The sequence below is a fragment of the Colias philodice genome, chromosome 13 (assembly GCF_061535455.1).
Source record: "Colias philodice isolate Cphi_HAF_F1 chromosome 13, ilColPhil1 Martin Lab GWU primary, whole genome shotgun sequence".
NCBI classification, from domain to species: Eukaryota; Metazoa; Arthropoda; class Insecta; order Lepidoptera; family Pieridae; genus Colias; species Colias philodice.
The window spans coordinates 9,151,050-9,171,741 of record NC_143098.1 but is presented as its reverse complement, the minus strand read 5'-3'; the positions used below and the strand labels follow the sequence as shown (position 1 = coordinate 9,171,741).

General features: G+C 33.2%; 2 protein-coding genes across 2 annotated transcripts; both read left to right on the top strand.

Moving 5' to 3' along the window:
- Positions 1 to 932: 932 nt before the first annotated feature.
- LOC149483589 (uncharacterized) lies at positions 933 to 11,801 on the top strand. Its single transcript, XM_089702732.1, has 11 exons — positions 933 to 1,145; positions 1,226 to 1,337; positions 1,534 to 1,665; positions 2,629 to 2,687; positions 3,899 to 4,055; positions 5,037 to 5,205; positions 5,523 to 5,705; positions 6,685 to 6,832; positions 7,304 to 8,023; positions 8,808 to 8,895; positions 9,310 to 11,801. Exons 1-11 carry the CDS (start codon positions 1,115 to 1,117, stop codon positions 9,497 to 9,499), a joined length of 1,989 nt encoding a protein of 662 aa, XP_089558858.1. The 5' UTR covers positions 933 to 1,114; the 3' UTR covers positions 9,500 to 11,801.
- A 6,722-nt stretch (positions 11,802 to 18,523) lies between these two features.
- Positions 18,524 to 20,677, top strand: LOC149483588 (uncharacterized). Its single transcript, XM_089702975.1, has 3 exons — positions 18,524 to 18,675; positions 19,002 to 19,097; positions 19,294 to 20,677. Exons 1-3 carry the CDS (start codon positions 18,595 to 18,597, stop codon positions 20,368 to 20,370), a joined length of 1,254 nt encoding a protein of 417 aa, XP_089559101.1. The 5' UTR covers positions 18,524 to 18,594; the 3' UTR covers positions 20,371 to 20,677.
- The last annotated feature ends 15 nt before the right edge of the window (positions 20,678 to 20,692 follow it).

Sequence of the window (20,692 nt, the reverse complement as noted above, 5' to 3'; positions counted from 1 at the left end):
AAAATTAATTAATATTGTGAAATACACCATATTGTAATAATCCTGTCTTGTTAAATAAAGGAATTTTCTTTTATTTTCTTTACATAAAAAGCTATTTTCTTATATTATGTCATGTATACATTTAATAAAAAGCGGTTATATTTTTATTGTACAAACGACACTAAAATTTTAATTTTTATATTGGTATAGAATCTTAGATTTTACTAATATTATAAAGCTGAAGTTTTTTTGTTTGTTTGAACGCGCAAATCTCGGGAACTACTGGTCCGATTTGAAAAATTATTTCGGTGTTAGATAGCCCATTTATCGAGTAAGGCTATAGGCTATATATCATCACACTAAGACCAACAGGAGCGGAGCACTGCGGGTAAAACCGCGAAGCTAGTAAATTAAATAAATACTATTACCAACAACTTTTATCTTAGATCTACTGTGACTGTAATCTATGATTTTTTAAACATTTCGCTACAGCTATTAAAAAGTTAATTGTATTTCAAAATCAAACACATACTTTAAAGCGAATTGTTTAGCCCTGGACTTTTATGTCCCGCCTTGAAATAAAAGCAGAAATAATAATTCGGTAGGTAGCACAAGGTAGAGTGTGATTACTATATTACTTGCTCTGTGGTGATTACCATCACTCTAGTCAAAAGCCAACGCGGCGAACCAATAAAATGATATGGAGAGCGTCCTTTGAAATCGATTTTATAATTAGAATTGACAATAACTGAGTCCCTGTAAATTTTTTGGGTAGACTTTTCTATGTACAATGAGTACAAAGAGTTTTATACACTACAGAGTACAGACTTATAAAAATGCAAATTGTAATATTGCAACACTGTCTGCAACATGAGAAATCTGCCCAAGTGACAGACGACCACAGCACTAGCAGCCGACAGTCCAACTTCCTGGTATCCAGCCATCATTCATCAATCATCAAGAAAGAAAAATAAACAAACGTTAGCGGCCGTTTTATTTTTCATTGAACTATTTTTGTTCACTGCCGTAACGAATTTAATGATTCTAATGATAAACAAACCACTGTGACTATTCCAACATACAATTCTCGTAAACAAGTGCTTTGTTGAATTAAGTTTTATTTAAACTGACAAAAATGAACATTGAGGGAGATGGAAACTCGGACGGTATGTTTAATATTTATTAATAAATCAACGCGTTGGTATGTTTCCTGGTTAACCCATTTAAAGTTGTATTTTGGTTTTAGAGTACATTGTTACAGCTATCCAGATATTTGAATACTGTGGGGCAGACAGTTCAAGTACTTTACGGGTCGATGCCTTGATGGATAAATTCGCGCCTTTCATAAAAACTAACAGGTAATTATGGAAATATAAAACATAACTCGATTAATTTGCTTTTTTATATGAACAACCATCTAGGAAACCCGTAAAGATATGGTCATTAATTCTGTATAATGTTATGTACATATACATTATATTTTGTATGTATGTAGCCTCATGGTATTTTTGAATCATTTAAGTTGCATACGTTTAGTTATATTTATTCTTTCAGAGCTGAATACAGCTACCTCAAGTCTTTACTAGACCCGGATGAGAATAATCCGGAAATAACAGTCAGAAAACTGGCTGACTCTTTAAATAAATATAGTGAGAGTCAAAAAGTCAAAGTGGATCTGGAAGAGAGGTAAGATATATAAAAATAATGATTTATGCTATTTTCTATGTCATTTCCATTAGAAAATCACAAAAATAAAACATTTTATATTCCTATGTCTGTGCTTACATTAGTTAAAAAGAAACTCAGTAATACAAGAGAAACAACTTTGAAGTGTTTTTAACTATCTCATATTGTTCATATATTTTGAAAATGATGGTTAATTTTGTATGATAATAGTAATTTAAAAGAGTCATAATAATCAAGGCTACATGGTAATTTTTCATTTTCATTAAAAACTTAAAATTTAATGGCTTTTGTTGAAAAGTTGATGAAGAACATTGGAGTTTGTGTTTGAATGTCTGTAGTGTTATTTCTATTAATAATTTGAAGAAAATAACACAGATACTGAAACATAATACACTATTAATTTTGATAACCTCTATTAACCTTACAATAGATTATGATGAGCCTAGTTTTAAAGATAAAATTGCACGCCTCATAAGCGAAGCGTTGAGGTGGGTACTACTGTCACTTCGCGCAAAACATCTGATTTTTCAAACTTAAAATGTCTTTATGTATCATACATTGCACTTGTAAGATAATACATACACACACATATTAAGAAAAAACACTATTTTTAACGTTCATGATATTTTTGATGTCATTTTTGTTATTTAAACTAGTTAAAAAACAGTTTAAAAAAGTTCTGTCTTGGACGTCCGTGTGTCTGTATGTGCGGATCCTTTTTCTTGTTAACACGATAGCGACCGAAATACTTTACTAATCGAGTCTTTTTTTTTCTCTTACGCTTGAGTATGCTCAGGAATAGAACCCTTTCATTTTTCAGGGTCTGATTCGATGTGGTTTAATTGTTATTAAATAAACAAAAATAATAATTAATAAATATTAATTAAAAAAAAATTATGAGGCGTGCACTTTTGGATTTTCCAAATTATTTTAAAAATCTAATGGTTTTGCTCCATGTTGCAGTTTTAATTTGAAAAGTGGACAGGTTCCACATGACTCGGACTCGGGGATCTCTACAGATGGTAATTATTTTATTTTATTGAGTTTATATAATACTAGCTTACCACCCGCGGCTTCGCCCGCTTTGTCTAAAACCTAATAAATTATATACTAAAACCTTCCTCTTGAATCACTCTATCTATTATAAAAAAACGCATCAAAATCCGTTGACAAAAAAAAATAATAGAACAACCTTTTATTAAGCAATTTACAAGAAAAAGCAATAATCTTTTATTCTTTACCTACCTTATTTTTAGTTGATAACAAAACTACTCTTTAAACCTTATAAATAAGAGATTTATTAGTTAGTTTTATACCACAACACAAAAGCTTGTATTCAATCTCTCTTTTTGAATTATCATACTATTTTCAGACATCTATAACACAGTTATTCCACATTTTTATAACAGTAGATAGATATGAATAAATAAATATTAACATAACATACTGCATTTGTGCAAATTTGGAGCATTGATATTTGTACAACTGTACAGTTATTATCATAAAACAAACAATTTTCATGTCACATGAGATAAAGAACCATTAGTGCAAGATATTTAACACTAATTGCACATGTTATAAGTGATTTTTGTTTGTTTTTTAATCTTTCAAAATGGACCCAGTTTCAAGCATTTTAGTTTTTAATTTTGTGTTGTGGAATAGTGTTTGTAGTTATATGAATTTAAATGATTTGTTGTTGTATTATGGTATGTATTGTTTGTGAAAATAAATGATTACCAATCATTAAGTAGAATAAGATAGCGGAAGTAACAATATAAGAAGAAATTATCTTAACGTTTCAGTTTCCTTAATCATACATTTCGCTTATTAAACTTAATAAACTGATTAGCAGTTTAACATCATCATCATAGAGTTTTATTTTGACCAATATATAACAAGTACACTGTTTTTTCTGAAATTTTTAATATCCATCCATAAGAAATATTATAACCATACCAACAACAAAACAATGGACATCTACTATATAAAAATATGTCGGGTTTTCCTTCCTGACGCTATAACTCCAGAACGCACGAACCGATTTCCACGGTTTTGCATTCGTCGGAAAGGTCTCGGACTCCGTCAGCAAAGAAAGCAATAGCAAAGAAAAGGTGTCTCTGGTGGCGAAACGGAGTTCGCCCGGTTTGCTAGTTTTTAATAAAATTTCTTTTTTCAAACATTCAGAAGACTCTTCTAACAATATTCACTAAACAGCAATGTACCAATATTCCAGGATTCCAACTCCTGGAGGAACTGCAATGTGAACTCCGAGAGAAGTCCCATATCGCACACCAGCTGCGCAGCCAGCTGGAGTTCACGGATCGGCAGCACGAGGAGGCCATGGCAGCGCTCACTGCGGAGAGGGACTCGCTGCGGTCACATCTTAATATGTAAGTGAATACTAATTAATAATAATATATATTTTTGTGTGAGATAAATCTTTAAATGATAAAGCTTGAGGTAGGTTGTTAGATTTCTCTTATCAACTGTATTTATCTGAATTTTAATAGGAATTTTTTCCTCTTTTAATCTTAATCTTATCTTATTATGTACTATTATAAAGGCGAAAGTTTGTATGGATGTATGGATGTTTGTTACTCTTTCACGTAAAAACTACTGAACCGATTACAATGAAATTTAGCACACATATAGAGGGTAACTTGGATTAACACAAAGGATAGGTTTTATCCCGGAAATCCCACGGGAACGGGAACTATGCGGGTTTTCCTTTGAAAACGCGGGCGAAGCCGCGGGCGGAAATCTAGTACATAATATGTTTGTTTATGTTTTTTTTATTCTGTATTTAAGGATAGGGATAATAATACTAATAGTAATGTTATATATAACTGTTTTCAAACTTTAAATAAAAAACACAGATGTTAGTGACATCATTGTATTAGCATGAAATTACTAATTTTATTATACATAGTACATTCTTCAGCCAAGGTCATATTTGTTATATGATCTCGAGCTGTTTATAATTTTCTTTGGTCTTTCTATGCTTGTTACAAAGCGTAGTGGGTATTTTAATTTGTCTTAACACGAATTTCGCCATGTGAATCTTCTACTATGATCACAACGCGTTGTGGGCTATTTTTGCGCTCGTTAAACGTTTTCTGTCTTTGAGGCGTCACATATGCACAAAAAAGACGGGTTGCACTCCGGGAGTGCCGGCAGAAGTGAAAACTTGATTATTAACGTTGAGCATGTTTGATATTTTGGAATGGTATCCGTCTTACGCTTTTTCGATCAGGTCACGTGTCCTGACGCGAGTTTAAGATTTTATACCCATTACAGAAAAAGTGCTCAACGCCGCTAAAGAAGTTTTCACTTCAAAAATCACATTTTTCTTATATTTTGTCAATCCTAAGGCTCCGCGAAGAGAACGCAACGCTGACGCACGTGCGTCACGACTACGAGGACGTGTGCGAGCGGCTTTGCGCTAGCGAGCGGGCGCTTGACGATACGCGCCGCGAGCTCGACGGTAGCAAGCGGCGCGCCAGACTGCTCGCCGAGCAAGTTGGCGCGCTTGAGAGCGAGGTATGTGCTGTTTGGGGAAAATAATTAGAAAAAAGATAATGTTAATGAAGTTTTTTTATGACTAGTGTTCCGCCTCGGCTAGGGTAGATAATTAAAAAAAGTTAATGACTAATGTTAGTGAAGTTTTTTAATGGCTAGTGCTCCGCCTCGGCTGCAATTCTGCATCTTATAGATATGAATCTTCCACTTCTCAATAAAATTCATTGAACTCGTATCATTATGTAGTTTTGGAGGTAGAGACAGACAGCTGGAAGCGGCTTTTTTGTACTATGAAGTCCACAATGTAAATTGACATATTTTGCTTCATCTTATTTCAGAAAACAACCCTCAGCGAGTTGCTAACCAAGTCGAAAGAGGAGTGCCACCGCATAAACGAGCTGTACGCGGGGCGGCAGGTGGCGCTGCTGGAGCACAACGAGCGGCTGCGCGCCGCGCACGCGGACCTCAGCGCGCGCCTGCGCGACCAGCACGACGCGCTGCAGACCGTGCTCAGTGAGAAGGTGATACTGGGAACACATAAACGAGCTGTACGCGGGGCGGCAGGTGGCGCTGCTGGAGCACAACGAGCGGCTGCGCGCCGCGCACGCGGACCTCAGCGCGCGCCTGCGCGACCAGCACGACGCGCTGCAGACCGTGCTCAGTGAGAAGGTGATACTGGGAACACATAAACGAGCTGTACGCGGGGCGGCAGGTGGCGCTGCTGGAGCACAACGAGCGGCTGCGCGCCGCGCACGCGGACCTCAGCGCGCGCCTGCGCGACCAGCACGACGCGCTGCAGACCGTGCTCAGTGAGAAGGTGATACTGGGAACACATAAACGAGCTGTACGCGGGGCGGCAGGTGGCGCTGCTGGAGCACAACGAGCGTACATACACAAGTAGTACACTTTACACACTGCGAAAGTCCACTTTACACACTTCGAAGTGCACTTTACACACTGCGAAAGTGCACTTTACACACTGCAAAATGCAATTACCGCACTGTGACGTGCAATTTCCGCACTGCGATGTGCACTTTACATACTGCGAAGTGCATTATACACATTGCGAAGTGCACTTTCCACACTGCGAAGTGCAATTTCCACACTGTGATGTGCACTTTACATACTGCGAAGTACACTACGGAAGTGCACTTTACACACTGCGAAATGCACTTTACACACTGCGAAGTGCACACACACTGTGATGTGCACTTTACATACTGCGAAGTGCACTTTACATACTGTGAAGTGCACTTCACACATTGCATAATGCACTGCACTGCAAATTACCCTAGAAAACTGCACACTGCTCTTTACACTCCACACGTGCTGCATGTTTCATCGCTTTTTTTAAGCAAAGCTTTCAATTTTTACTGTATATTCATCCGGATTTCAGTTAATTAATTGCTCTTTTAAATCCAAAGCAACATGAGTGCAGAGCACTTATTCCAGATTGCCACAATTATTATTATAATAATTAAAGTATATTATTACTTACAGGTGTTACTAGAAATGGAGCTAAAAGACATGTTGAACAAAACGAACCAAACTCACTTAAAGTTGGACCGTTCCATCGACGTCAGCTACACTGAGGACCAAATGCTGACCGCTTTGGACAGTCTTAATGCTGAGAGTCGCTTTTCTTCTGGTAAAGTATATGTGTATTTACTAAATAATGTGATTAATTTGTTCATTTTCATGTAATAAACTTCATTTACCATAAAATGTGATTAATTCCTTGTGTTTTGAAAAAGAATGTAAGATTTTGGGTGTTATGTTAAGTGCAATGCAGGAATATAATATTGTTAAATATTTAAGCCTCAAAAAGTCTTATAAAAGTCTGCTTAACCCATTGAGCCCGATCGGTCCACGACACAATAGATTTTCTATTGTGTCTGTGATTCCGGGGCCTGAGTTATTAAATAGTCTGTTTAAAACGTTTAAATGCGAATGTTTAAAAAAAGTAACCTTTATTTTGTCGCTATTACAGTCTTACATTATTTATTACAATCTCTTGCTTTATCATAATTTAACACAAACCATACATTGTGCTTTTTTATTAATCCCCATATAAATGCTTTTAACAAACCCCTTACTAAGCGATAAGTCATTTATCTAGACAATCAAATACTCGACGAAGAATCGTTCGTCAACAAGTTGAAAGAGGAACAAGGGCGCGCAACTAACATGTCGCTTTTCGACGAAATACGACTCAGCTTCTGTAACATGTCCCGAACTAATATCACTGAAATTAGTTCGCACGATAAACTATTTGATACATCCTTTATAAATGTGGCCACACAAACAGATGAAACGGAAAAAAATTGCATGGACGCTGAAATTCAAACCGTACAATCTATTATGAAATTGGAAACAAAGTCAACTCAAACTATTGGTGTGAACAAAAGTGCTTTGGCACGAAAAATACCAAAATTAACCCGGCCAATTAAAAGAGACCCTACTAAAATACTAGTACATACAAGCATTCAAACAGAAACTAACACTTTGAATAATAATACCACTGAGGTTTGTAAAGAATGCACTAATTGTAAACAATTAGAACAATTCAATGATTATACGACCAAATTGGAAAGCGACTTCAGAAACTCGCACGCAACCGTTGCAAATATGAGACGAGAAATAGACAGTTACGAGAACAATTTAAATGTTTTAAAGAAATTCGTCGACGAAGGCAACGAAAGGAACAACTATATGAGAACAGTAGTAGATAGTTTAAAAGCGAAGTTAGTTGTGTTAGAAGAGAAATGCATGGACCAAGGGGAACGGATAAAGAGTTTGTGCTGTGAAACATGTGCGGCGGAGGCCCAGACTGAGTGTGGTAAACGATTGTATGAGCGTAGGTGTGTGTAGTTAGATTTGTGACGTTTTGTGGTGGCTGGTTTATCATGTTATATTAAAGTATTATGTATTATAGTTTAGTATTAAGAATTTAGTACAAGTATTATATTTTATAGTCCAAGTCTGGTTTAGTTTAAATGTAATAAAGTGATTATTTTAAATTTTGTTTAGATTAGATCAGAGATGTTACTCAATTGATTCATATTACAAGTTAAAGACATATTCAGTAGTGTACTTATTAGCGAACTATTTTATTGTATCTTGTAGAAGTCTTATATGTTTTCCTTTGATTACAATTAGGGTTTATTTGTTGTCTTTGTCCCATAAACATTAATCTGAATCTATTTAGTAACTTTTTTATTATTGTAATATGTTTATTTATAATTTTAGTAGTTAATGTCAAGTATATTGTTATTTGGGTTTTACTCTCTGACATTAGTAGTAATATTATTATTTTTAAGTGATTTTTATTTATATCTATGTAAATTGTGTTGTCCTGTAGTTAGAGACAGTAGTTAATGTTTAGATATAATTGTGTTTCATATACTTAGTATCCAGCATGATTGTATAAAGAAATATATTTTTGTGTTTTCAAGGATGTTAATTGAAATATTCCAATGTTATGGATCCAAGACTTTATTTTTAGCAAGACTTATTTTAAATAAGTTTAGTTTTTATTTTTATTTAGAGAAGTTTAATTTATTTATAAAATCTAGTTTAAACGTTCAAAAAACAGTTCGTATTAAAAACTAAATCGTTTTCAGATCAAGTGTCGGTGTGCTCACAAACTGACTTGCCGTGTTCGTCGTGCGTGAAACGGAACACGCCGCACCGTCTTAGAAGGTATTTGTGGTAAGTATTTAAAAAAATCATTTTGATGAGCTAGCAGCAGCTATGGCGATCAAAGTAAAGATTTAGATAAAACATTAGATCATTTTGTATATGAAACCTGTTTGTTATTTATATCATACGTATATTATATCGTGTAAATTCTGTTAACAAATGAAAATGCAATTTACACAACAGTTGGACAGAGAAATATCACATATTGGTGTATTTATTCAAGTATTAACTATTCTTTTCTGGTAAATAATATTCGTTTATTCTATATATTTTTTTCTTGGATTTTAATTTTTTTGCACCATATAAAAATTTCACATTTTTTTAATATCTAGCATACCTATAGGTAATTTCTACATAATAAATTTATCCTGCAAGTAGGTAGGTTTCAAAACAATCGCACGCCTCATTCTAGCCTATTTTCAGGGAGCCGCTAAGATGTCTGTTCCAAATGTTCGCTGTTATTTGTTTCCTCTGCGCTATATCCGTACTATATAACGTGACACAAAGATGGCACACACGTTGTTCACCGATCACCACGTGGAGTTGGTTGCAGCCTCACGATCTGATGGATCTACTGTTTCGTATAGAATATGTAGCCGATGTGCCTATGTAGGGTAGAATGTTGGGTAAATTGGGCAATTTTGCCTATAAATGTGTGTTGGGCAAATTTTTGTTGTATGTAAGCATATGGGCAAATTTTGATTCTGCGTGTGGGCAAATTTTGCCTGGATGTGTAGGTGTAGGCATATTTTGTCTGGAAGTATGCGTACGGGAAATATTTGCTTGTCTGTAATAGTATTGGCAAATTTTTTGCTTAACCTTAAACATATGGGCAAATTTTGTGTATAATAATGACCTTAGCAAACATTACATGTTCCGATGTGAAATGAAACCCTCTCAACTCATATTTGTGTGAATAAAAACTTGCCAGCTTGTAAATGTATGGGCAAATTTGCCCATACGACGATTCAAAGGCAAATACGACCTTCTTGTTCATAGTAAAGTCACTGTATAATAAATATGTAATTTTATTACTTTTAACAACGCCGATTTAATTAATTGAACAAAGTGCTATTATGTAAAAATAAAATTTAATTGCCTACAAGTATTAATTATTATTATTCTATGCAACTAGACTATAGAAATACATGGAGTAGTCTAAAAAATTGCGCACAATTCCAAAGAATTTATGTTATATTTTTATGTAAGACAATATGTAAAGTTGTGTTGTGAATTGCATGTGAATTTAAATTTTATCGAATTATTGCATTTAGAATTATTTTTTATAGATTATTAATAATAATGCACAAATGAGGTTATGATTATTATAAGATTTTATAAATACTTTGTAATTAATAATTTTTTAAACTTATTACCAACATATTTTGTAAAAAAATTTCATTAACCTTTTGACAATTGTAACATTTTATAAAAATACTTATTAAATTATCTTACGCGAAAATTTTAAGTGTAATTTTTAATACAGTAATTACTATATACCTATATACTTTGAATAAACAAGTTCTAAATAATGGGCGTAACTATTGCTTTCGTTAATAAAAATCAGAATATAATTCTGTGATATATACCAGTGCCAGTTTTAGAATTTAAGATAATTTTAAGATTTCGTTGTATTTTAAAAAGATATCAGATAAAATTTTAAACAAAATTGAACTTTATTGTCATGAAACTAGAACATTAACTTAAATGTCATGGAACTACAGCATTAATTAGAATTCTGTATTTTATTTTCAAGAAATTTTCAGTACTTTTTATCAATTAATGGTGATAAAAAGTTCTTATTGTAACGTAAATATTATTTGTTTTAAATTGTATCATATAGATTCAAGTATTTTAAAATAAATTTGAATCTCTTTTGCATTTTATTTTATGTTTAGTTTTAAAGACTTTTAATTAGTTTTTATGTTAATAATTTTAATGAACATTAGTATTGTGTTTTAATCGTTTTTACGTCTAGATTTTGTTTCGTTAGTTTTTTTCTCTGGGTCTATTCTATAATATGATAGTTATTTACGTTTCGGTTTCATAATATCCAGATAATTAAAGATAATAAACATTTCAACGTACTTAATACAATTTTCAATTATTATGCTATTGTCGTTTTTAGCTAACAACAAACATAATTTTTTTTTTGTCTATGACCCAAAATCCTTGTAGTGTGCGTATAATTTGTTTGATCAAATACTTTTAATTGAACATACAATTTAATGATTATATTGAATATAAAAATGGGCGAAAAGAAAATTTTTAAATTTTTTTTTAAACATTTTGTAGGAGATCTTGACTCTCTGGTCATTAAATTTGATGAAGATATTTAAATAATCCCAAGAGCCCACTTTACATTACAATATAAACATGTTTCAATTATTTTATAATTAATAAGTAAAGTGAATATTTAGAAGTGTCTCTTTGTATTTATATGCACGAATGTCGACACTCAAAGTGAGAAAAAAATGGAGCTATGTTGAAAATAAAGCTAAATATGTTAATACTTTAGTGTTTAGGCATGAAAAATTGGTGCTTAGACGAATTTAAATTTACATAATTAAAATTGCAATTTTGTAATAGTTAAATTGCTCACATGATCAAATAAATTATAGATTTTTGAATAAGGCAACATTATTTGTTTAGCATTAACATTTCGCTACTTTAAGTAAGCTGTGTTTAAAAGTTTCGTCATATTTTTTTTTTTTTCAATTTAAGTACCCTTTACAATCTTTTCATTATTAGACATATACAGAAAAGTGCTTGCCCAATAAAAATAAATAATAATAATAAAATTTCTCCATAACACATCAGTATAACATACACACTTATTAGTTACAACCAACGATTTTATTCTTATTTAAATTAGCATATCTACCGGTTTTGTCTTCCCATTATCCATAAATTTTAAGTTACAGTGAAACTTGGTTAAGTGGGACCTGGATAAGTGAGAAACCTCCATAACTGGAACTCATGCTGAGGTCCCAACACTTTGGCACTGAATTACCTCTGTTAGTGGGACGAGGTAAACCTCTATATCTGGGATTTGTTCTTTCGATTTATCATCATAGTTACCTCTATAACTGAGTCAGCAAGTAAATTTTATATGCATAAACCTCTGTAACTGAGATAACCATAGAGATAACATTGTTTGTTTACTCATTCTTATTTTACCCACAAATTATTTTATTTAATGATCGCACCTGTATAACTGAAATAACCTGTATTCTCACCTCTAATAATGGAACCCTCTGTAAATGAGACAGCTATATTTATTTATACCTGTATATCTGAGACACTGGGTAAGTGGAATACCTCTATAAGTGAAACGAAATTGCAGGTCCCTTGATGTCTCACTTAACCAGGTTTCACTGTATTTTCTTTTGTATCATTTATCTTTTCATATTGAGTGAAAGGTACAAAATCTTGCTAAACATTACGTTCCATTTACATCAAACGAACATAGAGCAAGAGCATTCTTTCGTGATCTTTTAGTGTAAACGAAAACTCGTATTCAGTGTTGTTCAGTATTAGAACATTGCATACAATTCGAACGCAATAAGAACAACGTAAGAATGCTCTACGCCTGTTAAAACTAAAAGAATTAGATGTAAATGCACCGTTACATAAAGCATGCACCGTATAAGGTATCAAAAAATAGGGTTTCGTACGCTTCCATTTTCATTTCGTACACTTTCAATTGTTTTTTTTAATATATTATTAATTAAGATTATTATAACTCTATGACATGTTGTTTATTATACGTAGTCACGCATTTATTTTAGCATTTAAAATAAATTGGTTTTAAATATATACTTGTGTTTTATTTCAATCCAAACAAACAAAACCTCATTTGTTTATACGTTGACCTCATTTGCAGGTAAATCTTTCCCACTTTAATAACAGCTAGACTGAAATCTAATAATTTAAAAATGAAATAGCTCTATCAATCTTTAAAAGTATAGGTTTTTATCAAAACTTCCCCCCGTAATTAAAATTTTACTACGCTCGTAGACTAGACGATTATAACGAAGTTTATATAGTCTGCTGAAGTTTCTGTAAATAGTTTTACATTATTATTTTTTAACATTATTACGCAAGCGGTCTAGTGGTCAAATAGGACTACACAAAACAAAAATTTACAGAATTATACTTATCTTAGAATTCTTATTTAGACTTACAGCACAAATTGGATTATTTGTAATGGTACTTATCGATTATTAATTACACTTTCAGCAGTTGAAAGACCTAAAATAATAATATAGAAGTTATTTTACACTATTAGCTTAGTCATTTAAAATTTTACGGAGTGGCTAGTTTTTAAAATAAAGCTATAAAAATGAGATTACAGAATCCGCCTTATTTGCGAATAAATGTATTTTTTTAAAGTTATATAGCGATTCCAAATCTGATACTTCAGAATAATTATTACGATCATTTTTAAATAAAAGCGTAGGTAATCCTATTTTCTCGGAAAGAGTATCAAATTCACAGTATCAAACAAGATCATTAACCCACTCCTAATCTCGTAAAAAACAATCCAAGTATACATTTACAAAGTTTCAATTTCCCATTATGAGGGGCGCACAAAAGCTGCAGTCAAGGTGTTAACACAAAAGAACCGAGTCGGACCTAACTGAGAAATGATTCGGCGAACGTTTCCCACAAGATTGCAGATTTTTTTTCTAAGACACGGATTTGTGGTCCAGCTCAAACAAGATTAAGGTATTGAGGTGACTTTTGAATGATTGGTAGTGTACATCACTGGCCTTTTTATACGTCAATACAATGTTACGTAAAATAAATATAGAAAAATTGCTTAAGGCCACATTCTAAATCTAAAGGATTCTCTATTCCTCAGTCCTCACATCGGACACGAATAATATTAACTAAATATTGTAACTCATTATTTTATTCGTAATACTTTCATATTATTACTATCTGCGCCCCGCTATTTCACACGCATAAGTCCAGATGTCGTATGTACTAAATTATTCAGCTCATTTACTCACGATGTTGCTTTCCAAGTTAAACAACAATTCATAAAGTAAGAATAGCATTGCATTCAGTTTCTACAGTGAGTGTATGATTTTAAATATTTCTACAGTTCATGCAGAACTTTAAAAATTTAAAATAACGTTATTTTGTAATCATATAATATTATGTTAATCTAAAAATTAAAATGAATCCATAATCAAGCCATAACAAATAAAAAATTAAAGTTTCAGACATTTCATGCTACTGAAAAAAAAATCACACGCTCACCAATACATATTATAAACCTCATACGCGAAAAGAGGTCATTCCTTCACGCAATAATATAATTTAGGGGTATTTTGCAAGCTCTTATCACAATGCAATAAAGTTGATTTTGTTAGTTTAACTTTTGGCGCGTCTCGACACACCTGTCGCTTGAGCGTGAGAATGTAGGGCTCTGGAGGAAGGAGCCGTTTGATTTAATATAATGTGTGACGTAGCCCGTAGGACTTAACGGGAACATTATCGATTGAATTTGCATAGATGCCGCTGTTAGGATTGTTTAAAAATTGACCGTTGTGTAATTCTTGTACTAGGTAACTAGTAACCCAATTTTCATGATTTTTAAATAAGAATTAAATCATCAAGATATTAAGTTTATGTCTCATTTTTAAATTTACTGAGTAAAAATTATACAAAACAACTTCTTGACTTTATATTATTTTGGAAATCATTACAAGCTCTAACTTTTTATTAGTAGTCGATAAAATCAAAGTAGGATGCTGTTTTTGTATCAAAATTGATTGCTTTTCTAAGGACGATATTTTTTGTTCATCTTCATGTAGTTCCCATGGAAACAGGTGGTTATAAAAACTAGCGCCCTTGCCTATCAACTCGTTTTTATTAAAAAAAAAAAAACATTTCCGGACCAGCGCGGCGTCCGGGGTTGGATTTCCGGGTCTCGTCGAGTACAATGCATTGTGATTCATAGACAAATAGGTAAATATTTGTGAATACTTATGAGTGGTCGAGTAAGTAGTTACTGAATACAAGATTTAATAGATGTTTATATAATGATAATACGAGTGGCACATTTCTGAAAATAAAATTTAAATAGATCATACCTTTTAAATTTTTATGAAATACAATAAACGCCAGCTTATACTAATAAATAGGTATTTAATAAGAATGCAATGCATTTATTTACGTACCTTCGGTTGCTTGATTATGTTAAAGACACCATACTTTTTGTATCCACAAATTTGCAGCATCTGCCTAAAAAGGAACTATCTTAAATTTTAATGTGTATCCCAATAAATCCCCTCGTAATTTAAATAGCAATCGTGATGACCTTCCTGAGAAAGAACTTCAACATATCCGAGGGATTCAGTTTAAAGCTGCGCAGTAGAGACCGCATACTTGAAGTGAACGCGGGACTTGTTACTTGTAAAATAGTAAATAACTTAGAAGATGCTCACATGTACTGGTTTATGTGGTCAATAAATAAGTACATTATTTACTACTACCGGCTATCTTTATACTTACGTAACTTTCATTCTGCAGCGTCTTGTGAAGTTTTTAAATTTTTGCAACGTCTTGCATCTTAACCAGAAAACATGTATCTAATATCTACCTACTTAAAGCAAATTGCCATTTCTCTGTTTTCAGAGTCAATTAATCCATACTAATATTATAAATGCGAAAGTAACTCTGTCTGTCTGTTACTCAATCACGCCTTAACTACTGAACCAATTTACATGAAATTATGCGAAACTAACTCTGTCTGTCTGTCTGTTACTCAATCACGCCTTAACTACTGAACCAATTTACATGAAATTTGGTATAGAGATATTTTGATACCTGAGAAAGGACATAGGCTACTTTTGATCCCAGGAAATAGGATAGGTTTTATCCCGGAAATCCCACGGGAACGGGAACTACGCGGGTTTTTCTTTGACTGCGCGGGCGAAGCTGCGGGTGGAAAGCTAGTTTTTAATAATTCTCGTTATTACAGAAGCACACTACAATATGATATTATATCATAAGACTTCGAGATTACAGCATTCTATTTATTTAACACATTTTAAATATCCACAAAATGTACAAAAACGTGGCTACCATACAGAGTCCGGAAGAAATAGGGCGGGCTTAGTTCTGTCCGGTTCACACGACCCAGCTAAGATATATGTGAGAAATTGTTTTTATAACTTGCATTTTCGTTCTACTTTTTTATTATTGTTTTTATTCCGATGCGATCAGAAATCACCGGGATTTGGGTAAGGATTTTTATGTTTGTGAGGGAATGTGCATTGTTAGGCTTTGTTTTATGGGAATATTTTTGCTCTTAAAATAGAAATACAGTTGGTTTTAAAAGAATTTTTTTTTTGTTTTTAGTAATTGAAAGTTCAGAGAAACCTTGACATAAAGTTTTTTTGCACGGTCGCATAAAAATCTAGAGTTAATCCCCTGTAGCGCCGCGCGCTCTTTGAGATGTGAAAAAGGATATTTTAAGGATTAAGTATTTCATAAATATAGTTTTACACTGATAGTAAATTATCTGCTCTTATCGCTTTGAATATCGACATAATTCATCATGAACAGTTCTGTATCAAGTCCAAGAGCGAATTTTAAATTGAAATAAGTTATAACTAACTATTAGAATATATTTTTAAACAATTCCATGCAAAACTGTAATCATACACCACAGGACACATAATTTGTCCAATTTCATCATCTGTTAACGTCCTAATTAAATTTCCAAAAAAGTTCCCACTGATCCCTGTGAACGTCAACGACACATGACAGAGCATTCACTTATACCTATTGCACAGTGCACACCCATCACGCGATCGCATGTACCGTCGCTTCACCTCAATGAACGAATGATCTGTACCGGTTTTTTACATTAATTACGTGAATTACGACCTTATTAAAATGCAACACAGCTCCATTTATTTCGGTAATTTTTACAGAATACAGATAAAAAAGTGACGCAATTTCATATACTCTGTGCTGTCATTAATAGAGTTTAAATTGAATTTTATCGAAGGATCCATGGCCAATGCGCCAAAATAAATTTGCGAACTCAAAAATTTTGATAATTCTTATTACGGTGGGGTAAAGTTGAAATTCGAATGTGTAGGGTTTTTGAAAGAAACGATAAGTTTGTTGAATTAGGGGAGACCGTGGGAGAATTGTATAAATTGAATATTAATATTTTATAGTACGTCGGTATGTGGGGAACAAATACGACACAAAGGTCACACCTGGGACGGTCAGGGAACTTTATAATGGTAATTAGTTAGCCCGTTTATAGCCGTTATTGATAATGTTACCGTATTTTGTTGTTATTTGTTTACTTTTAATTGAATAGTTTTTTTTATAGTGTTATTTTAAGGAGCTACGTTTTCCTTGTTTTAAATATGATTTCCAATATATTAATAAAAATGCTTTACAATTTTGGAAGAAAAGTTCAAAACATATTTAATATCAATTATTTATAGTTATATTTTTTTAATAAGAATTTTCGTTAGTAGTATAAAATTAATTTATGCCCGTTTCTTCGATCGAATTGTAAATCTAAACTACATATATTCGAATCCAACTGAAGACAAACTAAATTTTTACACTATTTCACTTAAATCGGTCCTGCCATTTAGGACTTCATAGACAAACACACTCAAAGAAGAAATATATTTATACAAATAAAGATACATGTACTAATTCCTCCTAAGTATTTATAATTAAATAAAACAATTACTATTAAAATATCCTCACAAAAAACACAAAACTTAAAACTAGTACCATCTAGCAGTACAAAATCAAGTCCAATACAGTTATTGTGTATACTGTATAGGCATGCAATGATCATAGTATCGAGTGAACAAACAATTACCGAAGCAACCCTTACACCTTGTGGAATTCCCACACAGCGTGAGAAAGCCACCCCATAACGTAATACTGCATAAAAAACATTACCTTACACGCTACGTTGCACACATCAAGTATCGTATTAAACTTTACTCGGTACAAACATCGTGGAACACATTTTTATCGTACTTCATGGAAAGGTGACAAAATGCAAAGTACCGAGTTTTTTTATTGGCTTTTATTCGCCGCGTAATAAGGTTCTTTATGGTTGCGCGCGATCACGCATTCCCATACATGGGGGAAACAAAATGTAGCTTCACTTTGCGATTTTTTAATTTTAATTGGGTTTAGTATAATTTTATGGTTTACAATTTTCATATTATACTTGTTAATCACCTTTTTAATTATTAAAATTATAATTAATACTTGTACAATTATAAGTAATACATTTTTGCTCTTTAATTTAAATCATATATTTAATAAACTCTATGTTCATACAACCTTTTCCAGTATATTAATTGAAAAAAATGTTTTTTTTTGCACTGGTCTGGAATCGAACTCTACACAATAACACCCACTAATCACCGCGCCGACGGTTTCATTCACAACAGGTTCCCTTGTTAGAGCGAGACGGGACGAAAACAAAACATTCCGACACATTTCCCACCGCTTCAAGCCCCAAGGAGGAAAGAGACAACACGAGTTCTGTGGAACAACTTTGAAACAGGATGAACAAGGATAAGGGGTCAATTTAAACTCTGCTCCTGAATCGTGTACTATTTTATTTCATAACGTGTTCGAACGTCGTCGGGAGCAGACGTGTGTTTTGTGTTTGTGAATATATACGTAAATAAAATGCCGTACAGTGAAGACGATGATTCTCAAAATGGTTTTTCGGAATCAACACAAGGAATGTCTAAAGCGGAATTAAGAAAGGTGTGTTTATAAATTTGTGATTTAAAAGTATTTAAAGTGATTTGATTAAGTGTTCCTGGAAAAAATAATTTTTGGTTTCGATAATATAAAATATCTAACAATTTTCGATGTGGATTGAGTGGATATTAGTGTTATATCTGTGATAGTAATTAAAATAAAAAACTACTTAAAGTAATGGAAAAAGATTTTGTAAGATTAAATAAATTTGAACACAACAATATATTATTATAGTTTTTATAAAATTTTGTATCATAGAAGAAAAAAACAACAATTTACTGAAGAAAAAAAAAGTTATTGTGTGCTAATAAATTTATTAATTTTTTCAGACAAATAAGCCCATAATGGAAAAGAAACGGCGCGCGCGCATCAACAATTGCCTGAACGAATTAAAAGATCTTCTAATGGATTCCATGGATAAGGACGTAAGTATTTTTTCATTGTTTCTCATAAATGAAATTTCTTCAAGTTTTAAAAAGTTCTAGATAACTTAAATTATCTTGACTTAAACAGTATTAATTGTTTACTTACAATTATTTTTATGTAATGTTATCCTTATCTTCGCAATGTTTTACCTAAGTATTTAAGTATGTAACTTACAACTTATTTTTTAAATTACAGCCAGCGCGTCATTCTAAACTAGAAAAGGCCGACATACTCGAGATGACTGTCAAGCACCTGCAAACACTGCAGAGGCAACAACTAGCCGCTGCAATTGCTGCCGATCCAGCTGTTCTGCACCGCTTCAAGGCCGGCTTCGGCGACTGTGCTGTAGAAGTTCGCAGATACCTCTCAAGACTTGCTAGCGTACCAACAGGAATTCGCTATCGACTCGGAAACCACCTCAACTCTTGCATCTCTGGCATCGAAAGACTAAACCCCTCAGAATACGCTCCCTTAGTACCAGATCCATTACGTCTAGATGACGAAAGACCCAGTGCTTTTCACTTCGTCAAATCAACCAAACCAACGAGCCCACCACTTAGCCCTCTTTCTTGTGATTCAGCTTGCGATTCCTCCACAGAATTAGAAACACCTCCACGCCCTGTTCAAAAGTATCCTTTCCCAACACCTCCGAGCCACTCTGCGTCAGATCAAGACTCAAGCCCTGAACAGAAAGCGACAGTTTCCTCCACAACAATATCGCCCGAAACATTAAAACAGGAAGCGTTAAGAAATAAGAAGATAATGGAACCCCTATCTATTGTGATTGATGTGGAAAATTACAAAATCGGCATTGACGCGTCGCCGAAACGCGCAGTGGATTATTCGATGCGACATAAATATAAACGACATGCTGAATCTGTAGGACCACCTTCGAAATTCATACGTTTGGATGCAGAGAAAACAGTAACTATACCAGAAAGACATACAATTATACCGAGACGTGATCTTATGGAAGACGTAGCTAACAAGAAAGGCGAAGATTTGCATTCAGCATTCAAACGAATTCCAGATAGAATACCGTCTTACCCAGAGAGAAAGTTAACTATTCCTCCCAGCATACCAGCTCCTATTGAAATTCCCTCCGTAAGGAGACCGATTTTGCCTAAAACTGTGATAAGCCACACTGCAGAATCTTTAGCACAATCTAGTTCAACGAGTACTGAAAGTGCTAAAGAAAAGGTTGAAGCAGATACTAGTTCAAAATCTCCAGTTCAAGGCACTTCTAGTACAGAAATGTGGCGTCCTTGGTGATTCAACTGTGATATAGAATAAGAAATACAGTTTACCAGAATCCAATAAGATTCTTATTGGAACAATAATATAAAGGCGACATGCATTTGCAGTGAGTTAAAATAGAATTATTAGATGCAACAGAATATATATGCGTCTATTTTGATAATTATATGAGATTCAGCTTCTTATAGCAGGGAATACCAATCTTCGTATCATATTTTAGTTTATTTTTATACTTGTTACATTATGGTGCTATACAAAGCAGTTGTAACACACTATTATAGAATAGATATAAGTTGTCTTAAGTTATAGAATATAATTCAAAGAGACGTGGCTTTAA

Bases quoted from the DNA above. Each gene is read 5' to 3' on its own strand.
- LOC149483589 (XM_089702732.1), top strand. From the start codon at position 1,115: ATGAACATTGAGGGAGATGGAAACTCGGACG. The intron at 1,146-1,225 runs GTATGTTTAATA...TTTTGGTTTTAG, and splicing joins GGGAGATGGAAACTCGGACG to AGTACATTGTTACAGCTATC. The intron at 5,206-5,522 runs GTATGTGCTGTT...ATCTTATTTCAG, and splicing joins TTGGCGCGCTTGAGAGCGAG to AAAACAACCCTCAGCGAGTT.
- LOC149483588 (XM_089702975.1), top strand. From the start codon at position 18,595: ATGCCGTACAGTGAAGACGATGATTCTCAAAATGGTTTTTCGGAATCA. The intron at 18,676-19,001 runs GTGTGTTTATAA...TAATTTTTTCAG, and splicing joins CTAAAGCGGAATTAAGAAAG to ACAAATAAGCCCATAATGGA. The intron at 19,098-19,293 runs GTAAGTATTTTT...TTTAAATTACAG, and splicing joins TGGATTCCATGGATAAGGAC to CCAGCGCGTCATTCTAAACT.